This window comes from Mytilus californianus, unplaced genomic scaffold, assembly GCF_021869535.1.
Source record: "Mytilus californianus isolate M0D057914Y unplaced genomic scaffold, xbMytCali1.0.p SCAF_28, whole genome shotgun sequence".
In the NCBI taxonomy this organism is placed as follows: Eukaryota; Metazoa; Mollusca; class Bivalvia; order Mytilida; family Mytilidae; genus Mytilus; species Mytilus californianus.
In genome coordinates, this window is record NW_026262677.1 from 1,975,730 (window position 1) to 1,996,045 (window position 20,316).

General features: G+C 32.7%; 2 protein-coding genes across 7 annotated transcripts in view; one reads left to right on the plus strand and one right to left on the minus strand.

The window, feature by feature from the left end:
* The window catches only part of LOC127732814 (uncharacterized), a 55,693-nt gene that overhangs the window by 14,934 nt on the left and 20,443 nt on the right, over window positions 1-20,316 (plus strand). Inside the window, exon 6 of one of the 6 annotated variants that reach the window (XM_052241981.1) lies at window positions 754-1,688. The exons of the other annotated variants lie outside the window; for them this stretch is intronic. Within the exon in view, the coding sequence (XP_052097941.1) occupies window positions 754-1,040 (287 nt within the window). The 3' untranslated portion in view covers window positions 1,041-1,688. Of the gene's footprint in view, window positions 1-753; window positions 1,689-20,316 lie in introns of those variants that run through there. 6 annotated transcript variants of the gene reach the window in all.
* Window positions 7,994-12,230, minus strand: LOC127732815 (transmembrane protein 184C-like). Its single transcript, XM_052241989.1, has 2 exons — window positions 12,050-12,230; window positions 7,994-10,286 (listed from the first exon to the last, which is right to left on the minus strand). Exons 1-2 carry the CDS (start codon window positions 12,207-12,209, stop codon window positions 9,775-9,777), a joined length of 672 nt encoding a protein of 223 aa, XP_052097949.1. The 5' UTR covers window positions 12,210-12,230; the 3' UTR covers window positions 7,994-9,774.

A 20,316-nucleotide genomic window follows, 5' to 3' on the forward strand; every position in this document is an offset into this window, starting at 1 on the left:
CTTTCCAGTAAGAAAGATAAGAAACAAATTACATTAAAAAAAAATGTCCTCAAACATAAATAAAAACATTCAAATGTTTTAAGATTCTTAAAAAATGCTTATTAACTAACCGGTAAAATGTAAATACATAATATACATTTCCGAATGTTATTGATAAAGCTGCTTGTTAAACACATGCATTAACTGGTAATAGAATATGCATATTTCACTTCTGATACATTTTTTTAGACGATCATATCCTTTTTGTTTCATGCATTAGGGTAAATCTTTCTTGTATAAGAAGTGCTTACATACATGTTTTTGTTTTAGTTTGATACAAATTGATAAAAGAATAAATACTATCATGATAATGCTTGCATACATGTTTTCGTTTTAGATTGATACAAATTGATAAAAGAATAAATACTATCATGATAATGCACAACCCTGCAGTGATACGATGTGTCACATTTACCGAGATACGTTTTACCGGTCCATCTTCTTAAGACAAAAGAATTGCCGATTATCTTACATATACTAATATTTTGACCGAGGTTTGGTTTTAATATTGGACGATGCATGTACAGAAAAAGACGACTACTCTGCCGTCGTAAATGTTCTCACTTCGTTTGGAATCAACAATTTTCCCTTGTGACTTTTTCTTTGTTGATGTGTTTATAATTAATTGACGCGTTTGAACATTTTTAACTTCTCGTGTCTCTTACTTATGATCAACAAAGTGTTAACTTTTTAATCAAGTTTTATTTGTTCTAGATGTGGCAGACTCGCTGCATGACATACCAAGCGACGATGTATTGAAGGAGGTAGCACAACGCATCGGAAATCGTGCTATCCAGTTGGGCATTGAACTAGGACTCAGCTTTAATGAAGTACAAGAATCAATGGTCGAATATTCAAGAAACATGTTTGATCAGACTTATGACATATTACGTAAATGGAAAGCTAATTCAAGTGTAAAAACAGTTTACTCCCTTGTTGTTGCTTTGAAACGTGTGGCTCCATCCTGTGCAAATTATTTAAGAGAAAAATTTGTGCGATAGCCAATATTGTTGTTCTTGTTGCAACGCCTACATACTAACATGATATATTGGTTAAACAAATTAAAAAAAAGTTTTAAAGGTAAAATTGTACGGATTTGACTAACGCAGTATGCAAATTAAAGAAAAGGGAAAACAATAAAGGAAAGGAATACCAACTTGAAAGCAACTGCATTATATAAATCTTCATCAAAATAAAAGATCAGTTATTAAGCATGGTTTACTAGAATAAGACATCAATAAATTCAGGTCTTTAAAGATTTTTGAAAGATTGTCACCAGTTCAAGTTATACTACAACTTTTGCGATTAAGAACCATGAATATATCACCATTTATCTTTTTTTTAATGCCATTTATATTTAAACTAAAAATTAATATGTGTTCATCATATTTAGTCAAAACATATGCCGCTAACAAAATATTTTCATTTGAAAATTTCGCAAACTGTACACCCTGTTTCGTTGAGACATTCGATATCGTATGAATGTATAATCTTTTCCTTTAAAAAGTAATTTGTAAATATGTCAATAAAAGAAAGACAAACAATCGTTAGCCAAATAAACTTCACTAACATTCTTCACCAGTCATTGGTCATAAAAATGGTATCTTCATTTTATGTAGTTTGTTTTTCAAATAAATGACAAAACATTATCGATAAATTGTTTAATTAATGTATAATTTTGACTACTTGTTGAAGTATCATATCATTTTAACTAATAGTATGTATTAGTGGGAATAGAAATCAGTGTCGCCATTAATAATGTAAATAGTTCAATTACGGTAAGCGCTTTTGTGCTGTTTTTATATTAGCATAATGTAATGGTAAAGTACAGGATATACCAGGGAGGCAATCACAAAAAGAACTGATCCAAAAAAAATCAAACAACATCATGACAAAAAAGAAAAATAGACGAAGACGCAAAAAACACTCCACAAATAAACTTTACTGAAAAATACTCATCAGTAACACTGGTTTATGTCGAGCCTGCAATTTTTGTTGCAGAAAGCTCGACATAGGGATAGTGATCCGGCGGCGGCGACGGCTACGGCGGCGGCGTTAGCTAACTTCTTAAAAGCTTTATATTTAGAAGGTGGAAGACCTGGATGCTTCATACTTTGTATATAGATGCCTCATGTTACGAAGTTTCCGTCTGTCACATGTCCATTGTCCTTGACCTCATTTTCATGGTTCAGTGACTACTTGAAAAAAAAGTTAAGATTTTTTGTAATGTATATTCTCTCTTATTATGAGTAATAGGATAACTATATTTGGTATGTGCGTACCTTGCAAGGTCCTCCTGCGCGTCAGACAGTTTTCACTTCACCTCGACCTCATTTTATGGATCAGTGAACAAGGTAACGTTTTGGTGGTCAAGTCCATATCTCAGATACTATAGGCAAAAGGTCTAGTATATTCGGTGTATGGAAGGACTGTAAGGTGTACATGTCCAACTGGCAGGTGTCATCTGACCTTTACCTCATTTTCATGGTTCAGTGGTTATAGTTAAGTTTTTGTGTTTTGGTTTAATTTTCTTATACTGTATGCAATAGGTCTACTATATTTGGTGTATGGAATGATTGTAAGGTGTACATGTCTAGTTGGCAGGTGTCATCTGACCTTGACCTCATTTTCATGGTTCAGTGGTCAAAGTTAAGTTTTTGAGTTTTGGTCTTTTTTTCTAATACTATATGCAATAGGTCAACTATATTTGGTGTATTGAAATATTTTATGATGTACATGTCAGGTTCATAGTTTTATTTGACCTTGACCTCATTGTCACGGTTCATTGCTCAGTGTAAAGTTTTTGTGTTTTGGTCTGTTTTTCTTAAACTATAAGCAATAAGTCAACTATGTTTGTTGTATGGAAGAATTGTAAGCTGTACATGTCTGCCTGACATGATTCATATGACCTTGACCTCATTTTCATAGTTCATTTGTCAATGTTTAGTTTTCTGGGTTAAGTCTGTTTCTTATTTGATGTGTTTCAGCTTTTGATTTAGCCATTTGAATAGGGACTTTCCAGTTTGAAATTTCCTTGGAGTTCGGTATTTTTGTTATTTTACTCTTTACGTGATTAGGCCATTTTCTCAGATACTGTTAGCAATAGGTCAACTATATTTAGTGTATTGAATGATTGTAAGGTGTACATGTATTTCTTGTTTGGTTTATATGACCTTGACCTCATTTTCTTGGATCATGTTAAGTTTATGTGATAGTTGTAGTAAAGCTTTATATTTAGGACTATCAACATAATATCAATGATTAGTAAAGAAGGCGAGACATTTCAGCGTATGCACTCTTGTATATTATAATCATATGACTTCACCAAATTTATACACTGCCAGAAATTGGTAATTTAATTATCTAAAAACTTGGCCAAATGTAGGATAATACAAATTTATGCGTATCATCATATGCGCCGAAAGGTTAACAGTTCCTGCTCCACCTTTGACATCACTATGATACTTCCGTGCTATTCGATACGAATTTTCCAGTGATAAAACATCAAACATAGCAGATTGGTACATATATATTGTCAAACCCTATGACATCATTGGTATCTTCCGTTTGTAAGTGGATTACGGCCCTGAACGCACAGCATTCATTCGGTGGATGCTTCGTCTTTTACAGAATGCTACGATTTTATAGACGTATGGCGTGTAAAATTTGTTTGGGTCCTATGACTGGATTTGGTGATTTTAGTATAATCAAGATAGTTCTCTCGTTAAATAATTCAACATTTGGTGACTATGTCGAACGCATCTATCCCATCGAACTAGAGATAAAGGATACAACAGATACAGTTAAGTCTGCCTCATATCTTCACTTACATCAAGAAACTGACAATAAGGGTCTGTTGAAAACAAAACTTTGCGTCAAAAGAGATGATTTCAGCTTCCCAGTTGGGAACTTTCCATTTCTATGTAGCAACATTCCAGCAGCGCCTGTATATACCCTGTATACCACCATTCCCCATATGAAATTGAAAAATCGTCTAAAAGAAATAATCCACAATGCTTTTCAACATAAAAATGGTAGCATACGCTATACATTTATTACTTTGGGATACCATACGGCATATTTTGTTAATAGTGAACAAAAAGGTAAAACATGCTACACAGAGGAACAAGTGGTCAGTATGCTGGAGTTTCTTATTGACAACATATTTGTTGAATTTGGAGGTAGAATTTTTCAACAAATTGTCGGCATTCCTATGGGAACAAACTGTGCGCCTCTCCTTGCCGACCTTTTCTTATTTTCATATGAATCGGAGTTCCTTCAGACTCTTTTCAAAAACAAGAAGATCAAAGAAGCCAGGTCATTTAATTTCACATTCAGATATATTGATGATGTTCTTTCCATTAACAATCCAAACTTTTCTGATTGGGTTCCATTAATAATAATTAATATCCCCCAGAACTAGAATTTAAAAGAAACAACAGATACTGCTTCCTCCGCCTCATTTTTAGACTTATACCTCGAATTTTACATACACGGTCATCTCAGTACCAGAATCTATGACAAACGAGACGATTTTAATTTTGAAATTATCAATATCCCCTACCTTAGTAGCAATATACCAACTTCACCTGTATATGGGATTTACATTTCCCAAATTATTCGGTATTCAAGAGCTTGCAGCTCCTTCTCAGACTTTGTAAAACGTCACCAGTATCAAAGTAGAAAGTTAATGAACCAGGGATAAGTCAAAGAACGTCTCGTCCTTTTTCTAAAAAATTCATTGGAAGGTGGCAAGACCTTGTTGATAAATATTCTGCATCAATTTCACAAATAGTACACGATGGTCTTGAAGTATAGATTCTGGGTACTGACGTTGTTTATTATCTTAATAACGTGTAATAGTATTTTTTTGTACGACTTTGCCCCCAGCAGAGCTATAGAAAAACAGTACATTAACGGTTGTTACACGGACACTTTTTAGATGGTACACGGACACCTTTTAATTGTTACACGGACATTTTGTATGAATAGAATCACTCGTGCATGATCAGTCAGTTCATGGGCACTTTAAATTTCAATCAGATTTGAACTTTTTGTTTCACCGACATATTTCCTGTCTTTTTAATTAAAATATTTACGTTAGTATCAATAACTATATTTTGTTCTTACAATTCCAGTAAATTACTATTCATATCAGTCATCTGCTTGACACAATATATTTTGTCTCATAAAATTGGGGATCAAAATATTTTTTAAGCAAAAAAACCATAACCCCCCCTTTTGAAGTTAAATGGTCAATTCCTTAGACTACAAAATAATGTTCTGATTCCTGATTTTCCGAATAGCGTATATACTAGTGTCAATTTCGAAAAATAAATATTTGGGTGATAGCGTTGAAAAACTAAATAAATTTCTTACTCAGAAAAGAACATACCCCCTTTTTGAAGCTAAATGGTCGGTCCGTAAATGTATTTTTTTTTTCAAGACATGAATAGTATTCTGCAAGTAAAGAAATGCCGGCACCGACGTTTATATTTCAATAAAAAAGACAGGAAATATATATAAAAAATCAAATCTAATCAAAAGATAAAATCCCTATCAACTCACCAATGCACGATTGATCCTATGGATAAAAAGTGTCCGTGTAATACATGTTCAAATAGGCAGCAAATTTTGAAGAAAATCATTCAACTTATGTCATCAATTTTGGACGGTAAGCTGCGATTGGATCATAAAGTGACACGTGTTTAATCCTGCTCAACACTAACAGAGACATATAAAAACCTATAAGCATGATTTTTTTAAAATCCAAAATATATGCCTATATATCTCTAATAACAAGACGAAATCCATTTTTCATAACATTTCATTCACTAATGAAATAGGAAATTCATTCTTTTGATACATTTATATTGTTATTGACTTCATCAGTATTGAATTAATATATATTGAATTCATATATTTGACGGCAAACGTACAAAAAGAAGAATCAAGCCTGTTTATTTTAAATTTATTTTACCCCCCCCCCCTTTCCGTTTTTCCCCAATAAAAATCAAATGGTAGCTTGCTTACCTAATTTTTTTTCATACATTGCTTACTTGCGAAGTTGCATTTTAAAAAGTCTCAAATATGTGCAACATTCATCTTTTACTTGAAATGGTTATTTTGTATAAAGTTATTAGATTCTTGAATTTTTGAGAAAAAAAACTCGGCTGAAGGGAAGTGAATAAAATTGTTTTAACTGTCACTTAGTAACTTACATTAACTTGTATATGGCCATTTAAGTTTCTAATATGTTTAGTTTTGCTACTTCTTCTAAATGCAAAATGTACTTCTTCTTTCTTGAAACGTCGTACAAGTCAGATACAAAACAAAAGTAACAAAAAAAAGGCCGGAAACAACCTGCCCTATAGTTTTTCTGCACTTGTAGTCAGGTCAAGGTCCTCGGCTATTGCCTCGTACCTTGACCTGACTACTTGTGCAGAAAAACTATCTGGCAACGGTTGTTACCGGCCTGTTTCTTTGTTATCTTTGTATTGTATCTAATACTTATTTGTCTTTATGAATATAACTTTTAGTTTTTAGTCTGTTTTTGATGATATCCATTTGGCGTGGCTCTGTACTTATACATCCCGTCATTGTGTTATTGTTCTATGATAACTTTTGTATTCTTGTCATTTATTTTTGCTTATGTGCTTTGTCTATATGCCTTTTTGTGTTTCTTTTCAACATATGAGGTAGCTCTGTACTTATACATCCCGTCGTGTTATTGTTCTATGATAATTTTTGTATTCTTGTCTAATGTGCTTTGTCTATATGTCTTTTTGTGTTTCTACAATACATATGATGTCGCTCTGTACTTTTACATCCCGTCATTGTGTTATTGTGCTATTGTAAATTTTTTGTATTCTTGTCTTTCATTTTTGTAATGTGCTTTGTCTAGATTAGGGACTTTCCGTTTTGAATTTTCCTAGAAGCTCAGAATTTTTTTGATTTTACTTTTTATATTACAGATGTCCAAAACCAGTCAGTCCATTTTGAATAAAACAAGCAAGAAAGAGAATGTGTCCATAGTACACGGCAGTGGCGGATCCAGAAATTTTCATAAGAGAGGGCCCACTGACTGCTTAAGAGGGGGCCCGCTCCAGTCATGCTTTAGTGATTCCCTATATAATCAACCAATTTTTTCCCACAAAAGGGGGGGGCCAGGCCCCTTGAAAAACCCTCTAAATCCGCCTCTGCACGGATGCCCTACTCGCATTTTAATTTTCTATGTTTATTGGACCGTGAAATTGGGGTCAAAACTCTAATTTGGCATTAAAATTAGAAAGATCATATCATTTATGTACTAAGTTTCAAGTTGATTGGACTTAAACTTCATCAAAAACTAACTTGACCAAAAACTTTAACCTGAAGCGGGACAGACGGACAGACGAACAAACCAATGGACCCACAGACCTAAAACATAATGCCCATAGGTGGGGCATAAATAGCATAACTTTTGATCAACATAAGGCAGTGTAAAGCTTTAAGTCCAGTAATGAGTTACTCTTAAATTGTGGAACTCAGTAGTAATGTGCTTTACCAAAGCTAACTCATGCACTGAGCCTAGAAATCATTACATAGATTTGACTTTCTAAAACATTAAATACTTATATATTTAGGTCTTAAATCTGATAATGTAAACTTTTCCAAATCATTCATCTGGAGTTTTCAAAAATGCTTCTTTATTTTTCTTCACATATAAAGCTGTATGAGCTCACCTTTTTAGCATTGCTTGCTGCACTCATTAAAAAAACATATGAACTCACCTAAACAATCTTGTAATCAAATTGAAAACAGCAAAAGTAAACATATAAATGCTAACTTGCAGCTTTTATCATCAGTTATTACCATAATTTACCTTTTTTTTAAATTCATAAACTGGTAACTCAAAACAGAAATATAGTCTAAAATATTTGTTGAAATAAAGAAATAAATAAATTAACAAAACAAAAGCATTTAGTAATTTATTATTTACTACAGCAATGTAAGATAACATACATAATGATAATTCTTATAAAAGTTTAACTTTCTTATTTTCAGTATTGTTGAACTACTTGTCTCCCTATGCACAATAATGATGGGCAGTAAAATATATGAATAAATGTCCAGTATTTATTGTACTGTGTCTACAACTACTCTAGCTGAGAAAGGATATATAGGCTGAATAACAGGAATTTATTAATGCATATCCATGCTAGATTGTAGATGTTAGAATAAAGGGACTAAAAATACAGATACATTTTAATTGTTCCCAGAAAAACCATTTAAAGTGATTTTACTACTAACTACCCTGTATAAAATTATGTACATTTATTTATTTATGTCACACTTACATGAGTAAGGGCATTAATTTTTCTGGTCTTTGCGTCCAGCTGTTTGTCTGTAAGTCTGTCCAATATCAGGTTTAAGTTTTTTTTAAGACCCATTGGTGGCCTTTAGCTGTTTTCTGCTCTTTGGTCAGGTTGATGTCTCTTTGACGTATTCCCCATTTCCATTCTCAATTTTATTCCATAAAGATGAATTAACATCAACTTGAAATGTAGTCCATGTGTTCATTTTAATTAAGATTTTAACAGAATAAAATGTGAGATTTGTACATTTCGTACATCTGTAAATGCTAAATACATTTTGAAAGCCTTTTAGTTTGCAGATCATTTAAGGGAACTTTTTTTGGTGTCTTATTATTAATAAATATGTACATTTTTAACATAAACTCTTCCAACTGTTAAATTATTTCATGTAGATTCATCAATTTCAGAGAAAATAAATAATCTATTGCAGCAGACATCAACATTTAGATAATGGACAAAATAGTAATAAATAATAAAATAACAATCAGGGTTCTTACTAAGGCCCCTCCATGAGTCCTGGACTCATGAAAATCTGTCTGAAATTGTCGTTTTCAAAACTGGTGAGTCAAAAGATATATGAAGATTATAAAATGTTGTATCCACTGAACACACATATCATCATTTTATAGCAAAATTTAAAAAAATAATCTAAATCTGATGGTATTTCCTTGCTCTATGTTGTAATGGACACTGAAATATTAAATAATATAGGGATAAAATTTCTTCTTTTCACTGTTGATATCACCATGGCAAAAACAGGAAGAGTCCCTTGACTTGTTAGGAATGTGTGAACCTTAGATTGCTTTAAAAAATAATCAATTAATCAAAGTCCCTGGACCTGTTTTGTCATACAAAAATCCTTAGTGAGAACCCTGGTTTAACAATGAAATTGAAAGACATACTTCAAAATGTTGGCAATTATGCAAAGCTGTATATTAAGTATCAATATTAAGTATATATGGCACTATGTAATACAAAACAAATAAATACATTGCTTTGGATGTCACCTGCAGGTTTAATCAAGAATTGCTGTTGTCATAAAATTCTAAATATAACAACAGATACATAAGTTACTGTGGATTCATTATTATTCGTTGGAAATCAATTTTCGTGGGTTTCGTGGAAAAAGTTGAACCACGAATTCAAATGTTCAACGAATTACAAATTTTCTATAGGCTTTGTATGCAGAGATTGGCAAAACCACGAAATCAAATATCCATGAAAATGCAAGTTTTCCTCAATCCACGAAAATTGATACCCACAAAAATAAATGAATCCACAGTAACTTAAATTTCTTGGCAATAATTTACAATCTTAATTTGTAATTGTAGTTACCATACTATTATCAATACATTAGACTTATAGTAACAATAAAACATTATACAACAGGAGTGTCATCAGCATATCCAGTTAAGACATCAACCTGTATAGAACCTGTCTGGTCTGTATCTATTGTTCTATTGTTATCTATATTGCTATGTACTTCTACTTCAATTAACCCTTCTGTTTGTATATTATCACTTTTGTTAATTTCTTCCTGATTGGATGATACACTTACTACATTTGTATCACAACTTTCTATTGGTCTAACAATTTCCACTTCCTGTTTATCACTAGTCACATGATCTTTCTGTCTTACCCTAACATCTGTCTGGGTATCGTTGCTGTAATTAGTTTCTGAACTGGAACTAAACACTATGTAATTATTCATTGATTCAGTAGGAACTGATTTTTTATGAGTTATTTCCCTTTGTTCTAGGGAAGCTGTATCCCAGTCACTGGGACCCCCATCTGATGTATAGTTAGTCTGACTGTCTCTTATTAATGGTGTTCGTTCTGTATCATTTGTTTTTATTCTTGATTTACTCACTGTTTTCTTTACTGCTTTACCTAAAATTTCAAAGAAAATATTATAGAACACAACAGAAAAATTATTAAAAATATTGGAAACAACAAAAATCTGTTACTTAAATATTACATCTAATTTCAAGCCTTGTTTCTGCCTCAATTTCGCTTGAATCCATCTGGTTGACACCTGGACATACATTCCCTTTATTATGCAATGACAGCAGGCTATAGTATGATTGTTACGCCTGGTTTCTGTGTCTATACAGGTATCACATCACAAGTGTAACCAACAACAACCATCTTGTGAAAAATCCACAACATTAACACAAACCGGGATATAATTCAAACTAAGAATCAATTGTCTGTACTCATTCTGTAAATCCTGCATTAATTTCAAGATATTTTGTAGCCCTTCGATAAAGAAAAGTGCTAAAAAGTGTTCATTTCCCCACATTTCTGTAATGCCTGATACAAATGATAAAATATAAATGTCACAAAAAGTAAAAGACAATGTCTGAGTTTTCTTTCTTTTAAGTTTTAAGAGAACTTGGATCCCGTAGACATAAAAATGTGATTGAACATATCATTCATCAAACTTTTTGTGCAACTCTGAATCTATTTATCATCATGCAGGTTGTTTAAAAATTTTACAGATAAATTGATCTCATAGACAATAACATTTTCTAAATCAAAGCAGCACAACAAATATTTAACATAATCGTTACAACACTTTTTGGCCTTTCTTTTTTTTACTTGCTTTTAAAACTCAAGATGATACAAAGGAGTAAAATTGACAAAAACTGTGTAAACGCCATTAAAATGAAGACAAAAATGGGTGAACAGTATAAACAACTAGAGGCTCTAAGGAGCCTGTGTCGCTCATCTGATATCTTTATTTACAATTGATGCATGAAATAATGCAACCGTTAAACTTTTGCTTTAGTTTCAGAGATATAAGCCAAAAACTGCATTTTAACCCTATGTTCTATTTTAAGCCATGTCTGCCATGTTGGTTGGCAAGCAGTGTCACTGGTCACATTTTTTAAACTAAATACCCTAATGATGATTGTGGCCAAGTTTGGTTAAATTTGTCTCAGTTGTTTCAGAGAAGAAGATTACAAAAATTTATGAAAAAAATTGAATTTAGAGGGCAATAACTCCTTATGAGGTCAATTGACCATTTTGGTCATGTTTGACTTATTTGTATATCTTAAATTGCTGAACATTATTGCTGTTTACAGTTGATCTCTATCTATAATAATATTGAAGATAATAACCAAAAACTGCAAAATTTCCTTAAAATTACCAATTCAGGGGCAGCAACCCAACAACCTAATGTCTGATTCGTCTGAAAAATTCCGGACAGATAGATCTTAACCTGATGAACAATTTAACCTATTGTCAAATTTGCTCTAATTGATTTGGATTCAAAGATATAAGCCAATAACTGCATTTTCCCCCAATGTTCTATTTTTAGCCATGTCGGCCATGATGGTTAGCAGGCGGGGTCATCAGACACAATTTTTTAACTAAATACCTGAATGATGATTGTGGCCAAGTTTGGTTAAATTTGGCCCTGTAGTTTCAGTGGAGAAGATTTTTGTAAAAGTTAACGACGGACAACAACATACAACGAAGGACTACAGATGACAGACGCCAAGTGATGAGAAAAGCTCACTTGGCCCTTTGGGCCAGGTGAGCTAAAAATGCTTGTTATTTATGTCATAAACAAATCTTAATAATAATTGGTACAATAATTAGACAGCTGGTATTTGGTAGAACTATGCAGTCCTGTCAGGACTTACTTATTATTTTAGCATGTTCCAACACGTCATCTCTCATGTCTGAGACATCCCACATGGACAGGAAGGCTTCACAGCAGTTAGACTGGTGTGAATTCTCCTCGGTCACAATGAATGGTTTGTGGGAAAATGAGTAGTAATGAGCAATGGCTGCTATAAACATTTCAACACAGATGATAAAATCCTGGAAAAGAAAATTAAAGTACTGACAATAGTGTTATCAACATTTCTAAACAGATAATTAAATCCTGGAAAATAAAATAAAAGTACTGACAATACTGTTATCAACTTTTCTACAAAGATAATGAACTCCTGGAAAGAAAATGAAAGTGCTGACAAAACTATTCTAATCCTTTCATTATGATACTGTGAACTCATCAATATTCGTTGGATACCAATTTTTTTTTTTTGTGGTTATAGGACCCACCAATTTAGGTGTTCAATAAAGTACAAACAAGTAAAACTGCGAGCTACTGCTCACTGATGATACAACCGCCGAAATATTTTGGTAAACAGGAAGCTGTTGAGTGATGAATCTGAAAACACATCACACTGTATAGCTGACTTATATAAACCCTGAAACCAAATTTCAGAAATCCTTGTATTGTAGTTCCTGAGGCCAGGGTTTTTTAAATTGCCGACCCTATTTTTCCGATTTGCAGAATAAAAACAAAATTGACATTTCATGCTTTTTTTATTACCGCCGACCCTAACAAATACATTCTTCATGGAAAATAAATTAAAAAAAAAAATTTTTATGGAATGAAATGCATAAACACTAACAGAATTGATAACACATTGTGTTGTGGAAAAAAAAGAAATCGAAAATAATCCGTATATTTACGTATCTAAAAATAGAACTGACCTTGAAATGTTGTTTGCGCAAATAATATTGTGGAGCCAAACCTGTGTTTAAAACCCATTACAATAAGTTTGTTTCCCTTTTTTGTCATAATTCTGTAAGATGTATCATCTCATCTATAGATGAAATGGACATGTCCAAACGTGAAAGACACCAAGTGAAAGTATTACATATTCACAAACAATTTGGATTTTTTTTGTTTCATAGATAGTAAAAAAATATTCGTCATTTGGATATAAAAAACAGGAATGCATGACAACTGATGAATCAGATATCATCGTCTTTCCAGTGGACGAGTCTATTACGTTTTTGACACGAATAGTAAAGCTTATTTTCGTACGACGTGTTTGCAACTTTTATTTATTAGTTTTCGTGCTTGAAGATTATTATTCACCAAGTTTCCTGAAATTGATGAAAAGCTACAAGGATCTGTTTTTTCTTTTTTTTGGGGGAAAAAAAAGATTTAATTTCGTCTTTGTCCGTGAACATACCTCCCTTTTTGTTGTAAGACGATGGCATGCATTTTATGTTTATGACAGCTGAGCAATAACATTTCATGGAACTAGAATTTAAGAAATGATGACAAAATAGCATACCAAACATATTGTTAGTAAGGTGAAATATATTTTTTTACTTTTTACATATTTTTCTGTCTTGAAAGATATTTTATTTTATATTTTTTTTCCCACCGACCGACATGACTTTTTCATGTGAAAAATCTGTAAACCAACAAATTAAAAAAACCCTGGCCTGAGAAAAATTGTGACGAAAATTTTCAACTTGGCTATCATGTGTAAAATGATACAAGTGTTCTGTAAACAGGAAGTTGTAGAGTGATGAACCTGAAAATGCATCACACGGTATAGCTGACTTATATAAACCCTAAAACCAAATTTCAGAAATCCTTGTCAAGTGGTTCCTGAGAAAAATGCGCCGAAAATTTTCAACATGGCTATCATGTGTAAAATGATACAAGTGTTCCGTAAACAGGAAGTTGTTGAGTGATGAATCTGAAAACGCATCACACGGTAAAGCTGACATATATAAACCCTGAAACCAAATTTCAGAAATTCTTGTGTTGTAGTTCCTGAGAAAAATGCAATGAAAATATTCATGGGATGGACGGACGGACTGATGGATGGATGGACTGACAGATGGATGGACAGACAGAGGTAAAACAGTATACCCCCACTTTTTTAAAGCGGGGGTATTATTAAAGCGGGGTATAAACATCTAAAAGTTTGTATGCAGACTTTGGCAATACCACACATTTTAATATATCCAGTGAAAATAGTCCTTCAATCCACAAAAATTGGTCCCCACGAAAATAAATGAATCTACAGTACATTATCATACATGACATAGATATCCACATGCATCAGAAGACAAGTCTATCTTGAAGACTTTGAATTGAATTGTTAAAGTGTTTTCTAATGTTAAAGCAGTCTTGGGTTGCTATCTCAATGACATATATCTCCATATCTCCTTTTTTCAGATATGCTAAAAGTCCCAACTCACCAACATTTCTAGATTTTGTACATTATAAATTATTTGAACGAAATCTATGGAAATAATTTACACATTTTTCCATTCGATCCTTATGCATGTTCATTTTTTTTATCTGACACCACAGGCACTAGTACTCCACTTATGATAAGGCCCTAATAAAGACACTTACCTACCATTAAAAGGAATAGAAGTATGCTCAATTACAAGAATGATAATGATCATTATGAATTATTGTTGCATCATAAAATACCAAAGGAACATTCAAACGCATACGTCATAAAATAAACCGACAACGCCATGTCAAAAAAAAAAACCCTTAGCAACACAAACCCCATCAAAACCCGGGGGTCATCCTAGGTGTCATAACTTATACCTTCTCAAAAAGTGAAATAGCAAAAATACCGAACTCCAAGGAAAATTCATAACGAAAAGTCCTTTATTAAATAGCAAAATCAAAGGAGCAAACACACAAAGCGAGTGGATACAACTGTCATATTCCTGACTTGGTACATGCATCTCCTATGTTGAAAAGGGTGGATAAAACCTGGTTTTATAGCAAGCTAGACCTCTCATTTGTATGACAGTCGCATAAAAATCTATTATATAACAACAATGTGTGAGCAAAACAAACAGACATAATAGGTAAAATTGTCACAAATTGGTATGTTATGTTCCTACATTGTCTGCCCACAACAGCTCAAAATTAGTCTAGTGATGATATGGACTGTTAGAGAAAATAACTTAACAATCAAATCTTCACTACTTACAATTCATTTTTGAATGAAACATTATGATGTGTACATCTTAAATTCTATTGAAATCATATGCATCTACATTATCTTTATCTTTAACGGCTGCATTTTTCAATATGTATGGCTGTAGAGTCTAGCATTGTTTATGTTTTTCTTATTAAGATAAAAAAAAAATATAGAATAAATACTGACCTCGATGGCAAATTCAAAAGGGGAAGTCCATAAAAACTGACAAAATCAAATGGTATCAACCAAAGGAACGAGTGAAAAAAAACCCTGTCATATCCTTGCCTTAATACCTGTAATTTCCGAAGAGGAATGCGGATCAAACCTAGCTAGCTAAACCTCCAACTGGTGTGCCAGTTGTTTATAGTTCATGTATATTGACAAAATATGACGTGTAACCCAAACAGATTGAGCAGCCAAAACTGTGTAAACATACATCACCGACATACAATTCAACTAACTAAAATATTCAACCAAACATACAAATAAAAGTAACACGGACGCCAACAAAATGGTTGATGGAGTTGATAATAAATTTGACTAGGACGAATCGTACATCAACACCAAAATGCAACAGGAATTCTCATAGTCAAAAACCCGATAGCGAGATGTATGAATACCGAGTCACATCCAAAGTCATACGACTAAACCGAAACATAGTAGCAGGAAGACAAATAAAGTAAAAACTGTAAAGTAAATAAAAAAATACACAACACAATAAAAGTTTATATGTGTATTGTATTGGTGCTAGTTGTCCAAATCACTGCAAATTAAAACAGGAGAACAACAGTGTAAGCTTGCTAACATATAAATTAAAAAAAAAAACATTATTTGTATTATTACAGGAGATAGAGGACATTCTGTCGTTGATAGAGTTCTTCGTGGACATCCTACATTAGATCTTAACAGTAATGATGAAAGCCGAATTGAAACATTGTCCAGGCAGGAACGGTCACCGATATTAGGACAAACGGAACATGCATCACCAGCAAAAGAGGAGATGCAAAATGAAAATCTAAAATCTGAAATTTCTAAACACGAACACACTTCCGAAAAGTCATCTATTGTGTATACTGAAGCACAATATTCAAGTAGTCAAACACAGAGGGAAAACATATCGCCAGTTCATGAAATGTCGAAGCTAAAATATTATACCATTCATGATGATATACTTAATGAAGTTAGAGGTGGTCGATATAAAATTAGTATAGCACCATCCGATCTGATAGACTTTGGTGGACAAAGGTCGTACGATATGACTCATCAACTTTTTATACACCATAGTGGTTCTTTCGTGCTGATGTTTGACGGACTGATTGGCCTAGACACTCCTTTGCAAGAGTACCCAAATGGAAAAACTACCGCTGCATGCAAGTATTTTTTAACAATTGTAGGCATTATATAAATATAACGATTGAATTTAAGAAAGTTTGAAATTTACAATCAAAACGTCAAATAAAGTCATTATTTTCATCCTAGAATCATATTATCAAACATAATTAAATAAAATCTTTTCGAATTTAACCAGACATACATTTGTCAAGTATTTACATCTTGTATTTTGTCGTCCAGATTTGTGTTTTTAAGTTTCAAACTTCTTGCAATAAGTACAAAATGCAAAAACTGTTAAAATTGCTTCATTTTGAAGTTATCTCTTTAATATTCAGCCATACATATATTTTTACATTATATCATACAACATTATATATATCAAACAATATTTTGATACAATTTAATTACGTCTTCTGATTTGCTGAAATTATTATCTATCAGCTCTTACACACAATATTGTCGTGTGACCGTGACGTCATCAACGTTTTTCTGGCGCCATCACGAGTTGGTTGATTGTTATGGAATATCCGTTTCACAGATGTCAACGGAAGTGTTCAAATTTTCGTAACTACAATTCCGTCCCCTTTTCCCCGAATGTGACCTACCGAATTAGACTTTTTTCCGGGTTTGTACTTAATTGAGCAAAAAGACGGGTGACAAATGTGGATCAGGATCTGCTTACACTTCCAGAGCACCTAAGATCACTGCCAGTTTTTGGTTGGGTTCGTGTTGCTTAGTCTTTGGTTTTCTATGTTATGTTTTGTGTACTATTATTTGTCTGTTTGTCTTTTGTTTTATTTTTAGCCATGGCGTTGTCAGTTTATTTTCGACTTATGTTTTGTTTCGTACTGTTGTTTGTTTATCTTGTTCTTAATAGCACTATCCACATGGAACAAAGGACATGCGTTTTTACTTAAAATATAAATTTCGAACATTAATTTTGGTTAAAGGTGAAATTAAACCGTGACTAAAACTTACAGCTTCATTTGAATTTTGATGAAAATTAGGATTTATAATTTGAGTAAAAATGAAGATCTAATTACCTAATTTTTATCTAATTGTTTAGTGCTTATTGAATAAAGGAATGGTCAGTTTAATAAATATTCAAAAAGAATAATGTTTATCTGTAGTAATGATTCAATAAAGAAGGTTTATGCCAAAACAAAAATGTAATAAACAAAAATAATTGATGGTAAAATACATATAATCAGAAATGAAAGGGTTTCTAAATCCAGCAAGTAAAAGATTTTGAAATATACTAGTCAACCAAAGAAACGATACAAGGCAATGTATTTTCCATATATAATGAAATTGGATACACTTGTATACACTTGTATACCAAGGTAAATAATTGCCCAACTGGTCTAATATTTACACACAGAGAGTTATTTTCTTATCAAAACTATTGATTTAAGGCAAATACGTGATTTTATTTTTTTGCAATTTTTTTTATTTCAAAAATCGTATTTTCACCCAAAAATTCAAAAATCGATATAAAAACTTAAAACTTTAAACTAAAACAGGGTCTGCTTAAAATTTTGAATTACTTTGCAGATTTTTGAATACTTAATTCTCTTCGAAATTAGGTGCCGACTTTTGTCATCATTTTCCGCAAAATAAATTTGACCCCAGTGTTCAATAACACGGTATTTTCTCACTTTCAAATTTGGTCAGATTCTTTTTATCATATGCATTTGCTTTGCAAATGAATGTTTTTCATTGGATAATTCAACAGTTTTTCCTAATTATTATATTTTATGATCAATTGGAGTTCAAACTCGTGTATCGTTCCTTTTGTTGACTAGTATATATAAAAAGTAAAATCACAAAAATACTGAACTCCGAGGAAAATTCAATCGGAAAGTCCCTAATCACATGGCAAAATCAAATGACAAAACACATCAAACGAATGGACAACAACTGTCATATTCCTGACTTGGTACAGGTATTTTCAAATATAGAAAATGGTGGATTGAACCTGGTTTTATAGCGCTAAACCTCTCTCTTGTACGACAGTTGCATCAAATTTAATAATATTGATAATGATGCGTGAACAAAACAAACAGACACAATAGGTAAAAATGTCACAAATAAGGTAAGAAGTCTAATTCGGTAGGTCACATTCAGGAAAAGGGAACGGGATTGCAGTTACGACATAAAGAACATATCTAATATCATCTATATAACAGATATTCCATAACGGTCAACCAACTCGTGATGGCGTCCGTACAATTAACGAAGTGATGATTTCAGCTTCCCAATGCTTCACTATTGGGAAGCTGAAATCATCTCTTTTGTCGTAAAGTTTTGTTTTCAACCGACCCTCATTGTCAATTTCTAGATATAAATCCTAATCAAGTGGCAAAATCAAATGACAAAACACATCAAACGAAGGGATTACAACTGTCATATTCCTGACTTGGTACAGGCATTTCCTATGTAGAAAATGGTGAATTGAACCTGGTTTTATAGCGCTAAACCTCTCACTTGTACGACAGTTGCATCAAATTTAATAATATTGATAATGATGCGTGAACAAAACAAACAGACACAATAGGTAAAAATGTCACAAATAAAGGTAAGAAGTCTAATTCAGTAGGTCACATTCAGGAAAAGGGAACGGGATTGCAGTTACGACATAAGGAACATATCTAATATCATCTATATAACAGATATTCCATAACGGTCAACCAACTCGTGATGGCGTCCGTAAAATTTACGAAGTGATGATTTCAGCTTCCCAATGCTTCACTATTTGGAAGCTGAAATCATCTCTTTTGTCGTAAAGTTTTGTTTTCAACCGACCCTCATTGTCAATTTCTAGATGTAAATCCTAATCAAGTAGCAAAGTCAAGAGCTCAAACACATCAAACGAAGGGATTACAACTGTCATATTCCTGACTTGGTACAGGCATTTCCTATGTAGAAAATGGTGGATTGAACCTGGTTTTAAAGCGCTAAACATCTCACTTGTACGACAGTTGCATCAAATTTAATAATATTGATAATGATGCGTGAACAAAACAAACAGGCACAATAGGTAAAAATGTCACAAATAAAGGTAAGAAGTCTAATTCGGTAGGTCACATTCAGGAAAAGGGAACGGGATTGCAGTTACGACATAAGGAACATATCTAATATCATCTATATAACAGATATTCCATAACGGTCAACCAACTCGTGATGGCGTCCGTAAAATTAACGAAGTGATGATTTCAGCTTCCCAATGCTTCACTATTGGGAAGCTGAAATCATCTCTTTTGTCGTAAAGTTTTGTTTTCAACCGACCCTCATTGTCAATTTCTAGATATAAATCCTAATCAAGTGGCAAAATCAAATGACAAAACACATCAAACGAAGGGATTACAACTGTCATATTCCTGACTTGGTACAGGCATTTCCTATGTAGAAAATGGTGGATTGAACCTGGTTTTATAGCGCTAAACCTCTCACTTGTACGACAGTTGCATCAAATTTAATAATATTGATAATGATGCGTGAACAAAACAAACAGACACAATAGGTAAAAATGTCACAAATAAAGGTAAGAAGTCTAATTCAGTAGGTCACATTCAGGAAAAGGGAACGGGATTGCAGTTACGACATAAGGAACATATCTAATATCATCTATATAACAGATATTCCATAACGGTCAACCAACTCGTGATGGCGTCCGTAAAATTTACGAAGTGATGATTTCAGCTTCCCAATGCTTCACTATTTGGAAGCTGAAATCATCTCTTTTGTCGTAAAGTTTTGTTTTCAACCGACCCTCATTGTCAATTTCTAGATGTAAATCCTAATCAAGT